The following is a 13520-nucleotide window of genomic DNA, read 5'->3' on the forward strand; positions in this document are numbered from 1 at the left end:
CACTGATTTCAGTGGGAGCTTACACTTGTCGCCATCAGCCCCTGAATGCATCAAATGCAATAGCAGAAGAACAAATCAACAGCATGGTTCTTTTGGACAACAAAATAATGTTTTACTTTGAAAATAGATTTCCTAAAAATATTCTGAAGGGACATCGTTGGGGTTGTCAGGCCTCTGCCTCTGATCTATGCTAAGAATGCTATGTGGCACAGGACAGCACGTGCTATCACGCCTGTGTGAATCATTTTATAGATGGGGAAACAGCATATTTAGGTTAACGTTAATAGCCGTAATGACAGACATGTTGTTAAAAGCTATTTTTACTTAAACACCCTTCCCCCCCATAATAACCAAATGCCATTTTTGTAGAATCTGTGCATCTTTAATACAGACTTCTAATTATTTTCTATCCCAACTGTGCAATTAACAAATGCATAATCATTAAGTTGATTAACACACATTTGAAGAGTTAGCAGTATCTTTAATGAGGATGAATGATTATATAGAACCTTTCAGCCCTTGCAGAGTTCTGGTACTTAATTATTAAAAACAATTCATGGATGATTAAGCTGAGCTACACCACATGTGTTTCCTCCCATGCGCTCTCACCTCTTCAGGTTGAGTATGCTGGTGTATATAAGCATAATGAATAGATACCAGAATGAAATGTCCAACTGAATCAAAACTACTTGTTGGATGGGATTTGGGGGGCGCCTTTATAAGCTTCAGCACAGAAGTAGGCCAGGGAGAAGTGATAATGTTAGGTCAACCTTTGTGCCCCACCCCGATCCTGGACAGAGACGTAGCTAACCTAAGCCTATCTAGCTGTCTTTTGTCATGCTGCTTTGAATCTCTATGGGTTTGCCCCAAGCCAAACTGTCCCGGGCTTTGACTTGCATTGACAAAGGCTCAGGACAGTCATCTACACACACAGTTTGAATGACCGTCAACTTGGATGAGCTCCATTTGTCCTGAGAAAAAATGTAAGCTCCGATATTTTGCAAGTACCTAAAGTGGGACAATGGGCAACTATGTTTGTAGGATCCCAGGATAAAAGGCTTCATCTCAAGAGAAATCTAATGTCTGTTTTTAGCCTAGAGTGCTGTGTGCGATGGCTCCAATGCCAACACGGTCCTCCTGAACCCTACACTAGGAACTGTAAGCTTTATGGCTCTCTAACAAACAGCCAATGCTGAGATTTCTGCCTTGGCAGGATCTGTATTACCCTTTTTGTCCTTTTACTTAATGCAGGGGATCCAGAATGCAAGGACTTGTATAGCATTCTGGTTTTTATTAGGTTAGCTTCCTGCTATGTGCAAACAAGGGTATAGACAATTCACATGTAATTATGAATTTATCCTAGCTAACATTTCAGAAACTCCTGTTATTTTGATTGAGAACGAGAACGTGTTAATTTCTTTCCAAAGTATTATTTTATGCTTATTTCTTAGGTTACAATTCATGTCTCACAATTGTGCCATTTCTTAGCAAGCGGACCCCATGTAAGCCGAAAGCAGGATTTGACCCATTCAGTACTGCGTAGGATTAAAGCCTGGAAAATGTCACACAGTGAACTTGCATTTAATTCACTTTCTGCAGATATTCCACTGAGCCAGCTTAGTATCAGGAATGTTTATGGAAACTGCGACTATTCAGGCTTGGAGAATGTTGCCAGGGAGCGGGGGGTCAGAGAACAGAAATATAGCATCTCACCTAGAAGGGCTGATCAAAATTAACCAGAAACTAGTAGCAAACTAATAATATGCTGCTTGGGAGGAACCTAAAGAACAAAGATCGCTTTTACACACTAATAGGCAAATTCCTTTAAAATTGTCATTTTTAATAGCATATACATTTAAAGACTTGTAGTTCTGGACTGGTACAATAGAAATCAAAGCCACAAGGGAATTAATCTGGCAATATTCTAACATAATTTCCCAACACAAGTGAATATATGTTTTTAAATCGTAAAAAAAATAATGGTGGAAGAACCCCCAGGAAACCTCCTAGTCTAGCCCTCGTCTCAAAAGGATCATCCCTGTTTAAAATGTTCCAATCAAGTGTGTGTCTAATCTGCTCTTAAAAACCTCTAAGGAAGGAGATACCACAGCCTCTCTAGTTTACCCCTTGTCAGTGGTTAAACACTCTCAGACTTAAACAGGTAAAAAAAACCCACGTATATAACCAAAGTTGCTTTTGACTGTGTTTTACTTCCTTGCTTCCCAAAAGATCCTAAATGTTTGGTTCTTAGGGTTTAGTTAACTGAAGCACAAATTCAGTAGGAAAATAGGGGTGGGGAAGTGGTTTTGGTGTCCCATTCACTCAACCACCCTTTAAGCCGTCAGATGGGTCTTAGGCAAATGAACTGAGGAGGGAAGATCAGTTTCCCTGATTTTTCATATTGGCAGACCTTAAAGCTGTGCTTACTTGTTGCTAGGGGGGTTTACCAGTAATCCCACCCGTGGGGAGCAGTCATAGAGAGATGAATGGGCATAGAAGAGCAATGGGGGGGGCAAGAGAGGAACTTTTGTTAAGGTAAATTGCTGCGGGGCATTAGGAAAAGATTGCATTTTTACGTAGGCGGGACACTTAGATTTTTCCCAAGCAAATAAAGCAAACTGATCTGCACTCCTTAGCTCCGCATGGCTTCATAGTTTCTGAATTTACACTGATTAGCTTAAACACTTAACTTCAGTATCAGCATGCTGGAGATAACGTTTTCTTTATGAACTGTAAGAAACTTGTTTTAGCTTATATTAAGCTTGTTTATATTAATGATGCTTTTCATTTTGCAGAAAATCCCCCATTTGTATGCTCTGAAGTGAGCCTTTGCTAAATGCTGTAAATGTCTTCTGCTACATTATTAACATTTTTAGGTAGTGTTTAAATATGAATGTACAAATGGAAACTAAAAGTAATACATAGTAATTTTTTTTAAATTTGGCTTGAATTGTAATGTAATATAACATTAAAAGGAGACAAAAAGGGTTTTGCCTTTTCCTTGAAAAGGTTGACAGTTTCTTTTTGTGTATGGTAATTACAAAACATTTGATCAAATTTAGGCAGCAGATCAAATTAAGAAGCTGTATAATCTTTTCCTGAAAATTGATGCTACTCAGGTTGAAGTGAATCCCTTTGGTGAAACTCCAGAAGGACAAGGTAAGAAATTAAAGAAAACAAATGAATACATTATAATTCTTTATTTATGCAAACTATAAATTGAATTGCAAGGAAGGCCATAGCAGCAGCTTTGCATTAATTTCATTTTGTAATTTAATTTAAGCAGCTTTCATAAATGTTCCCATGACAGAGTTTACATTTCAATGCCTTTTGTTATACCATCTAAGAACTGGAAGTATCAGCAGCTACATGCTATGCTTGGCAAGAAATAACAACTTTTTCTTGCTTTTCATACAAAGTACTTTTGTTCACTCCATTAGAATTAGTCAGGCCATGGAAAGGACTAGTTATTTTAGGAAATCATCTTGAATATGCAGGCAAGTTACAGTCTTGAGTAAGATCGCTAGAACAGAAGAACGAGAAAGCCCAGCTGGACTAGCAGAGTTCACACCTGCCTGTATCCAGTGATAATCAATAAGCTTCCACTGTGGAAGAAGGAATAAAAACGTATACAGGAAATCTTGCACAGTCTTGCTGCTTGCCTTTCCTTTTGTCACCCTGCCCTTCCACTGTCTTGGCATGTTAGTTCCACCAACTGACTGTCACAGCAATTTAGGGACATGTATCCATACACCTATATATATAGGTCCTCCTCTGCATTTGCCCTATTTCCCCACTGTGCCGCACATGTCCTAAAAAAGGTGTACTTGGAAAAATAAAAAGCCGGTGTGGTATATGGGTTAGTCGTTGAATTCAAAAGAAAGGGAAAAGAGAGAAAGATTGATTGTTCCTTTACAACAGTTCATAATGCAGGACAAAAGCCTTTGATTCAAGGGCCCATTAGGACAAAATCAAATGAATCAACAGCATCTGCACTGGTAGGAAGAGTGGTGAAGAGAGGCCTTGATGCTAGGGAGGCAGGTGCGTGCCAAGGCAGAAGCAGGGCTTTTTCATTAAGGACTGAGGAGGTGAAGCAAGGGATGGTGCAGGGAAAGAAGATGTAGTCTGGGTGTGGTGAGGTAGGTAGAGCACATTTGGAACTGGGGTAAGGACATGGCATGAAGGGATAGGACTCGAGCCTGAGACTGCTTTAACGGAGGTAAGAATAGCCAATGTCTTGGTAGGATTCTGCTGCACTGTGGGTGGTACGTTGTCCCTCTCTCATGTACTCACTTAGATTTAACATAGGATGGTAGCTGCAGTTATTTGAAACAGCAGTAAATGCATGTACACAAGCATTCACCACCACTTGTGGGTTACCTTCTAGTTACCCTGCTAGTTCCCGGGTCACTGGTGAGTAACCACTACCACCTTACCAAATAACTGATGGAAGTTGTCAGCCCCCTACTTTCACAGCGGTATCTCAGATTCTTTTGAATGCCGTGTAAATGGCTTAGCAGAGGTCTCCCTTGACTTGTACTGCGAGCTCTGTATCTGCCCTTTAAAAGTAACTCCAATGTTCAAACTTCTGAACACGCTTCCCCTACCACTCGCTCCTCCAAAGAACGGGTCCTCACTTTGGCTTCTCCTGTGGCCTCCAGTAGGCCACTGCCTCCTTCCTGGGATGGTAACAGCCTTGGTGGGGCTGTTTGCCAGGCATTATATCAAAGAGACTGCCAGAAATGTTAGGCCCTGCAAAGGAAAACCAGGAGAAGCTAGATAGAGGGGCTGCAGGAAGTTACTGGTGAAAACTCAGCATCTGTTTCTTACTCTGTCTGTTCCCTCCAGTTAGCAGGGATTAGATATGTACTTTATATGTATTTATTGTGTTGTTTGGGGAAGGATAGATCAAAGAGAGGTGGCCATGTGTGTAGTCTCTGTAGGTCCTGAGATTCAGGTTCGCCCTAGTCTTTTCTGCAGGTAAATTCCAGGTTCGCAGGCCTCCTGCTGAGAGAGCTGTGTCTTGTGAACACATGGGTTTCACTCTTTCTGATGTCAGCTCCATCATTTCAGTGGATCTTAGCTGTCGTAGGAAGTCGTGAACACACAAGGCGAGGCAGTCCCTCAGTCCAGTCGCATGGAGGGCTTTGAAGAGGAGGATCAAAAACTTGAATTTAACCACCTATCCGGTGGGGATCCAGCCAGTAGACCAGCACTGTGAACAGTGTGCAGTTCCATAAGTGGCTTCATGTTTAGGCATAGAGAAGTACAATAATGGAGCCTGCAGGTGAGGAGGGAGCATAATCTCTGGCCTAGCAAAAATGGCATTTTTTTCTGGTTGTGTGTGATTATATGTTTAGAATGAGTAAAGCGTTCAGGTAATTGCAGAGGAAGCAAATAGAGCTAATGGTTAGGCTGTAAATGTCTTATGTGGAGGGAAAGGGTATAGGGAAAAGGAAGCTTTCCCTTTGTCCCATCATCTATTTGGTGATATAAGCCAAGTGTCTGGTTGGCTGAGGAATTTGCTTTATTTATGCAAGTAATGCTGACCTACTTGTGGTTGGGTTATTGCTAGCATTTTGGTCTGTAGGGTTTCATATTCTGCTTTAGACACAAGATGAGAGAGACACCTGTGAAGGTGGAGGACCTGGGTTGGGGTCATTACAGCAGAAGCACAGTCAACGTGGCTGATGAAATCTGTGACTGCTCTAAGTCTTGAGGAAGAACAGCTCCACCAGCTCTCTTGGAAACCTGTATTAGATAAAAGTTACAGCACTAAATAAAAGCGTTTTAATTATCTGTGGTTAATTTGTAACATAAACTGCTTTTCATTAAAAACACATAAGGTCATTTTTATATATTTTGGCTTGCTCTGCTCAGAAATATAAGAGTTGAATTGTGGGTAGAGAGTGTAATAATCTTTTATCCAGCTGTCCAACAACATTTTATCCAGTAAATCAAATGCAGAAGAATTGGCAGTGTGATTGCAACTAAATTGTCCTTGACCTTCAGATTATAATGCCAACAGAATTTCACTCTTAATGACTACTGGAAGCATTAGAATAAGAAATCTAGATATTTGTTCTTCCTTATTAGGGACTGTATTTTCTTGCTTAAGCACCAGTTTTTGAATGTTAACAGCTATTACTGTAAAGTAATATTTAAAAAAGTCAGTAGAAATAATTTGCTTACTGTACCAAGTGACAATACAGAGATTAAATTATAATAATGAACAAGTACGAGTTTGCTTTATGACCATAATGAGCAATAAACAAATTAAGCTGAATTAGGAAAAAATGATTAACGACTAAAGTTTCTAAATGCTGCTTTGATGTGAGTGAATTTTTCTGTTGATTTTTCTGGTCCTGTTCATTTTTATTTCGAAGCGTTTTATGGGGAGGCAGTGGTGTACGCATGTATGTGTAGGCGCCTTTTTGCAAAAACTTTGGAAGCCTGTTTGGAAAATGAACCAAATTATTTCAAAGTGAGGGGTCAACATGAGAGAGGGAGAGAGAATCAGGGTCTCTTTTGCTTAGGGGGGCAAGTCAGAGGCACTTGAGAAGAACAATATTAGAAACGGGACATAATGAGTGAAAACTTTCTGCTCTCTGTGAACCCTCAAGTTTAGGAGTGATGTTGTCCATAATACATCACTAATTGCTGTTGCTGCCGATGCGTGGCAGAAGGCTGGACTAAGCCCTTGTTTTTCAAGCTGGGAGCTCAGCTGTAGTAGAGGGCAGGAGGAAACAGGGTTTTGAAGTAGTAGGAGGTGTGCTACTGGAGACCAGAGGCTGGGCTAGCATGCCTTCTCGTTCCAGTTCCAACTTGTGAGTTATGCCATTGCCAGGCCACCTCATGCAAGCCAGGACAAAGTGAATTATCCCTCGGTCAGCAGCTTAGCCTTTCTGCAGAGCTGGAGGTGCAGAAGGTCAGCAAGGAGGATATCAGCTGAACTGCCATACAACCTTCTCCAGAGCCACTTCTCAGCTCCTCTACCCTCAGAGATCAGAGGAGGAGAAGCCGAATGGTGTGTAAGGAGGGTGGATTTCAGTGAGGTAAGGAGACTAGTCGGGGAGGCACTGAGGTTCCGGAAAGGAGGGGAGTTGGGAATCCAAGAAGAGTGATCATTCCTTAAGGAGACGAGCCTCCAAGTCCAAAGGGTGACAGTCCCAACGTGGATCAAAGGGGGCAAGAGTGCTCAAAAGCCCTCATGGCTCACCAAAAGCATCCAGGAACATCTCAAAGCTAAAAAGGAGGTGTACACCCAATGGAAGGGAGGGGCCATCACCAAGGAGGATTGTAACTCCATTGCTCAAGACTGTAGGGGGGCTGTTAGGAAGGCTAAGGCAGACATGGAACTGGGACTAGTGACCCAGATCAAAGATAACAAGAAGTCCTTTTTTTAAATACATAGGGGGTAAAAAGAAGGTACTGGGTAACGTAGGGCGTCTGCAGGACACCATAGGAAATCTGATGGTTACACCAGAGGACAAAGCTAACCTCTTTAAGAATTTCTTTGCCTCCATTTTTTTGAGCAGGGACCGGGGCATCCCCCCCACTGGGATCCCCGACGGACCGGGGGAGGTGCTGCCAGGCCCAGGGTCAGTGATGACCTAGTCAGGGAACTTCTGGTGGGACTAGATGTGTTCAAATCAGCAGGTCCTGACGATCTCCACCCCAGAGTGCTGGGGGAATTAGCTGTGGTCATTGCGGGACCCCTGGCATGACTGTACGAGCACTCATGGTGCTCTGGTGAGGTGCCAGAGGACTGGAAAAGAGCCACTGTGGTACCCATTTTCAAAAAAGGGAGGAAGGAGGACCCAGGGAACTACAGGCCTGTTAGTCTTACCTCGGTCCTAGGGAAGCTCTTTGAGAAAATTATCCAGGAGCACATCTGCAAGGGACCAGCAGGGGGATCATGCTTAGGGGCATCCAACATGGGCTCATTAGAGGCAGGTCCTGTCAGACCAACCTGGTGACCTACGACCAGGTCACAAAATCCTTGGATTCAGGTGTCGCGGTGGACTTAGTCTTTCTAGACTTTAGGAAGGCCTTTGACACTGTCTCTCACCCCATTCTCATGAAGAAATTAGACAACTGTGGTGTTGATGCCCACACAGTCAGAAGGATTGCAAATTGGCTGGAGGGCCGCATCCAGAGTGGTGGTGGATGGGTCTTTTTCAACCTGGAGGGATGTGGACATTGGGGTCCCCCAGGGCTCAGTCCTCGGGCCTGCACCATTCAACATCTTCATCAGCAACTTGGACAAGGGGGTGAAAAGCACCCTGTTCAAATTCATAGATGACACTAAGATGTGGGGAGAAGTGGGCACGCTGGAGGAGAGGGACAGGCTACAACTAGATCTGGAAAGGTTTCGGGGTGGGTGGATGAGGACAGGATGGGTTTCAATACAGACAAGTGCAAGGTGCTGCACCTGGGGAGGAACAACCAGCACCATACCTACAGGCTGGGGGCCTCCCTTCTTGTCAGCACAGAAGCAGAAAAGAATCTTGGAGTCATCATTGATGCCAAGATGAACATGGGCCGGCAGTGTAAGGACATGGTCAGGAAGGCCAACCGCACCTTGTCACGCATCCACAGATGCATCTCGAGCAGGTCCAGGGAGGTGATCCTCCCCCTCTTTGCGGCACTGATCGGGCCGCAGCTGAAGTACTGCATCCAGTTCTGGGCGCCGCACTTCAGGAGGGATGTGGACAATGCGGAGAGGGTCCAGAGGAGGCCACTTGCATGATCAGGGGGCAGCAGGGCAGGCCCTATGAGCAGAGGTTACGGGACCTGAACCTGTTCAGCCTCCAAAAGAGAAGGCTGAGGGGGAACTGGTGGCCATCTACAAACTGGGCAAGGGGAACCAGCAGGCTATGGGAGAGTCCTTGTTCCTCCAAGCCCTACCAGGAGTAACAAGGAATAACAGCCATAAGCTTACTGGGAGTAGATTCAGGCTAGATATTAGGAGGAACTACTTCACGGTCAGGGCGGCGAGGATCTGGAACCACTTCCAAGGGAAGTGGGGCTTGCTCCTACCCTGGGGGGTCTTCAAAAGAAGGCTGGATAATCACCTAGCCGGGGTCATTTGACCCCAGTACGCTTTCCTGCCTATGGCAGGGGGGTTCAGACTTGATGATCTACTTAGGTTCCTTCTGACCCTACCAACTATGAAATTACAAGCTGCAGAAAGGTCCTGACTGACAGGGAATAATGGCATTCTCCCTCCGCCTATTTTTTCCTGCTCTGTGCACAGTAAAGAAAGCAGCAGCACTTCATTTTAAATGCTAAAAAAATACTGTGCATCTTTACACATTTGAGGAATGCATTGCCATTACTTTATCATGAAAAAATACAGCGTAGCATATGAAGACAATTTATTCTTGTCAGAACAACAGTTAAGATGGACTTATTTCATGCTGGCATTTTATTTTCCCCGTATTTGTGAATTTCCATTATGAAAGACATTGCGCCGTGTATCCTTCTTTGTTTCATTTTGTGGCGTGTTCTTTTGTTAACACGCTTGGGTCACAGACCCATATCTGTCAATTTTTCCTACCTCCACCCCCCGTATTTTTTGTTCTCAGTGTAAACTGTTGAATTAGCAGCTCGCAAAATCTTACACTACTGACAAAAAAAACCCAACAATAATGCTCCGTGAATATGAGTATTGGAGCTTTCTTTGATAGTTGTTCAGAAGGAAAATTCATTTGTATAGTCTATCATGCATGTAACAATGTGCTTTTGATGGTGAAAATTGTTTGATAAATATTAATAGGTGTTTTTCCCACTACTTTGTACATAACATGGCCTTTGTTAAAGATGAATGTTCCATAGAAATGAGATCCTATTAATGTGACATTGAAAATGTTCATGTCTAAGGTAGATTTGGAACGGAAAGCTGAGAGCCTCAAAAAACGGCATTTTACTCAAGTGTTGGATCACATAAGCAAGTTAAAGCTTGAAAAGGGAAATTGGTTTTGTGGGTCTGTTGTCAGTATAGGCCTTAATTCGTGGTTAACAAAAATTAATGTTCTACTAATACTTTGGAGGACACGTTATTGACTTGATGTATTTCCCATTCTGGGAGGTTCCCACATGGCACGCTTGCGTGTAGAGTGAGATCTAGCATCTTCCAACAGAGATTTATTACACTTGGAAACAGCTCTCCAGAACGGCAGTCACTGAAAATAGTCTTGATCTATCATAATTTATTCTGGTATTGATTGCAAGTCAAAGGCAGAAATATTCTTTGATTTAAAAACCTAAAAAACTGCATTCAGGAAGTAGGACTGAGACTTTCCTGTTTTGTTCTTTTTTGTTTGGATTTTCTTTCTTTTTTTTTAAATGCGAGCCAAGGAATTTCTTAATGCCTGTTTTCATCTCAAGAAACGAGAGTAGCATAGTTACAAAATTAATTAAAATAAATGGTAAAAACTAGCATTTGTCATGCTTGTCTCATTTTCTGCTCTGTCATAATTCTCAGAAACTTCCAGACCGTAGGCTCTAAATAGGCACATCAGTTGGAAGTAGATGGAATTGGTACAAACACATCAGTTGGAAAGGCACAGAGATCAAAACATAATAGATACGAACAGTTCTATTAGGTATATATTAATAGCATTACTGATTTCTGGATCAGGCATTTCCAGGCAGTTAAACCCAGCTGGTCTGTCTTGAGACTTCATTTACTTCAGCCAGTCATTAATTTCTAGACATTGCTCAGCCCATTATTACTTAAATAATACAGTAGTCAGGTTTTGTTTTTTGCACTTGTGATTTTTTTTTTATTACTCTGTTAAGGTGTTTTCAGTGTGCAATCTATAGAGATAGTCACTCTGTATGGGTTCAGGTTGCATCTGTTCTTGGCAAACTAATTTTAACCCTTATGTAGGCCAATCAGTTTACACCTTGATAACTAGGTGGTTAGTTATTTTTAATGTGTTCTTGCAAGCACCAGACATTAACAGCAAAGTTAAGTGTTCTTTACTTTTCAATTTTCTTTATTCCTAATGTAAAGTTTTGTACATACAGGCGGTCTTTCAACTTACGACACAATTGGTTCCTGAAAACCTCATCGTAAGTCGAAACGTAACTCGGAACCAATTTTCTTATAAGAAACAATATTATAAATGGGGGGTTGGTTCCTGAACCAAGGCCCAACACTCTATTTTCACCAAAAATACCCCAAAATTTTATACTTGATCAATTATAGGTGAGTAATATAGCTACATTGCTATTTACAATATAAATACATTAATCACATTGATTTGAAAGGACTTCTTTGAGGTGACTTGGCTGGACTTTTTTGAAGGGCTCTTGGTTGGACTTTTAGAAGGGCTCTTGGCTGGAGTCTTCTCAGGAGTCTGGGCTGCAGGCTTTTCCGGAGTCTCGTCTGCCTTCTTAAAGGAAGTGTCCAGGGAAGTTTGGACAGATGTTCTCCAGGGAGATGGGTGCAACAGTGAACTTGTTTGCTGGCGTGGCATCACATTAGATCAAGCAGTGTAAAGTCGAAACTGATGTCAGAAAGTCGAAACAGGGTGTCAATTTATAAATGTTGTAAGTGCAAAACATTGTAACTCGAAATGTTGTAAGTCAGGGACTGCCTGTACTTGTACTTCTGTTTCCTGCATGCTGATTTAAAGCTACTGTAAAAGGGTTTAAAAGAACAATTTTGGTAGAACCAAACGGTCTGCAAAATATAACCAGAAGAAAAATCTTTGCTTATTATGTATCTATCTCATACATTTGAACTAAATGTAGAATACTATACAAAGAAGGTAGAAATACTATACAAATGAGAGAGAACGTGCTTTTGACTTACTGGGTTGTTGGTTGTAGCCATGTTAGTCTAAGGACTTAGGCAGACCAGGTTCTTTGGGTCGATGTGATGTCTTTTATTAGACCAACTAAGTAGTTAGAAAAAAAGTTCTTAGCTTTTTTCCAGCTACTTGGTTGGTCTAATAAAAGATAACACATCTACCCAAAGAACCTTGCCTGCCTTTTGACTTACAATATTTATTTAAAAAGCCACATAATATATTATGGTTGGATGACGCACAAAATTTATGGTGGGTTATTTTGGTAACTCATGTGATATGTATTGTTGGTATCAATAGAAGAGTCCAGGTCATAAAAACTGTTCTCATAACTGATGACATTGAGGACAGTCTAATGAGAATAAGCATAACTATCCTTTTACTATAACAGTTGCTTTTCACAGCTCATGGCAAAGTTAGCTTGATAGTGTGGCATAGAGAAGATTATGCCACCATTTCCTATGCGAGCATATAGGAAAAATGTATTTTAGGGCCCCAGTTTTGCATGTACTGTGGCCAATACAAACCTCTATTGATTACAACGGAACACGAATCATGCTCTTTGCACATGTAAGTTCAGTGTCCTTTGATACTTATATATCATTTTAGAGTCCTAAATTGAAATTTAATTTGAATTTTTTCCCTTTTGTTAGTTGTTTGCTTTGATGCCAAGATAAACTTCGATGACAATGCAGAGTTTAGGCAAAAGGAGATATTTGCCATGGATGACAAGTCTGAGAATGAGCCCATAGAAAATGAGGCTGCCAAGTATGACTTAAAGTACATAGGACTGGATGGAAACATTGCTTGCTTTGGTAAGGAAAAAATATATCTGTGTGGAGCTCAGTGCAGTGGTTCATAAATGGCTCACAGCAAGTCAGAGCTCTCTGCTTCAAAAAATATTCCCAAATGCTGACCAGCTAATCCATTAGATCAGGGGCGGGCAAAATACGTTCCATGGCCTGGATCCCTCCCACAGAGTGATTTTGCCCACCTCATGACTGGTACCTCAACCTCCCTGAACGGTGCTGGGACACCCCTTTCCTATGCCCCATGTTGAGCTGGCAGGGCTTGAGGCTGCCACTACTGCAGGCATCCCCTAGTGAGCTGTGGGCTGGCACGGGATGGGGTGCCCCAGTGCTGCCTCCCTCCCCCAGCCCAGTCCTGGATGCTGCAAGTGCGTGGTGGGGTGTGGAGTGCACCCTGGGCCAGGAGAGGGCTGCCCGTGGAGCTTGCGCCCATTGCAGGGGCGTGTGGGCAGCAGATCGTGGCTCTGACCCAGCCCTGGTCCTGCGCTGTCATCACCCCACGACCCTGCCCTGTGATCCCGGCCTTGCTCCCCCATCCTGCTCCTGGACACTGCTGCCTAGGGTCCCATCCCACATAGGGCGTTTTAGTGAGCTGTTGTGCACGGGGGCTGGAGGGTGCTGACCCATCCTGTGACAGCTCACTGAAACAGCCTGTGTGGCCCTCGGGCTCAAAACATTGCCCACCCCGCGTTAGATTAATCAAAGGAACAGACAGCATCGTTGGAAATCTGTTAACAGTAGAGATATCTAAATGCATCAGATTAGAGGCCCTACATTTTTTATTATGAATCGTTTAAAGGGACATCAGCAACTTGCAAATCACATTCTCAGTTGATAGTGATAATTTATCTACTATTGTTACAGTCCTTGCTGCATTTAAAAATGCATA

General features: G+C 42.6%; 1 protein-coding gene across 1 annotated transcript in view; it reads left to right on the forward strand.

The window, feature by feature from the left end:
• Positions 1 to 13520, forward strand: part of SUCLG2 (succinate-CoA ligase GDP-forming beta subunit) — a 164595-nt gene that overhangs the window by 82061 nt on the left and 69014 nt on the right. The window contains exons 7-8 of the mRNA XM_019536684.1: positions 3063 to 3159; positions 12476 to 12637. Of these exons, the coding sequence (XP_019392229.1) occupies positions 3063 to 3159; positions 12476 to 12637 (259 nt within the window). The remainder of the gene's footprint in view (positions 1 to 3062; positions 3160 to 12475; positions 12638 to 13520) is intronic.

The sequence above is a fragment of the Crocodylus porosus genome, unplaced genomic scaffold (genome assembly GCF_001723895.1).
Source record: "Crocodylus porosus isolate Cpor-Errol unplaced genomic scaffold, CroPor_comp1, whole genome shotgun sequence".
Classification (NCBI taxonomy): Eukaryota; Metazoa; Chordata; order Crocodylia; family Crocodylidae; genus Crocodylus; species Crocodylus porosus.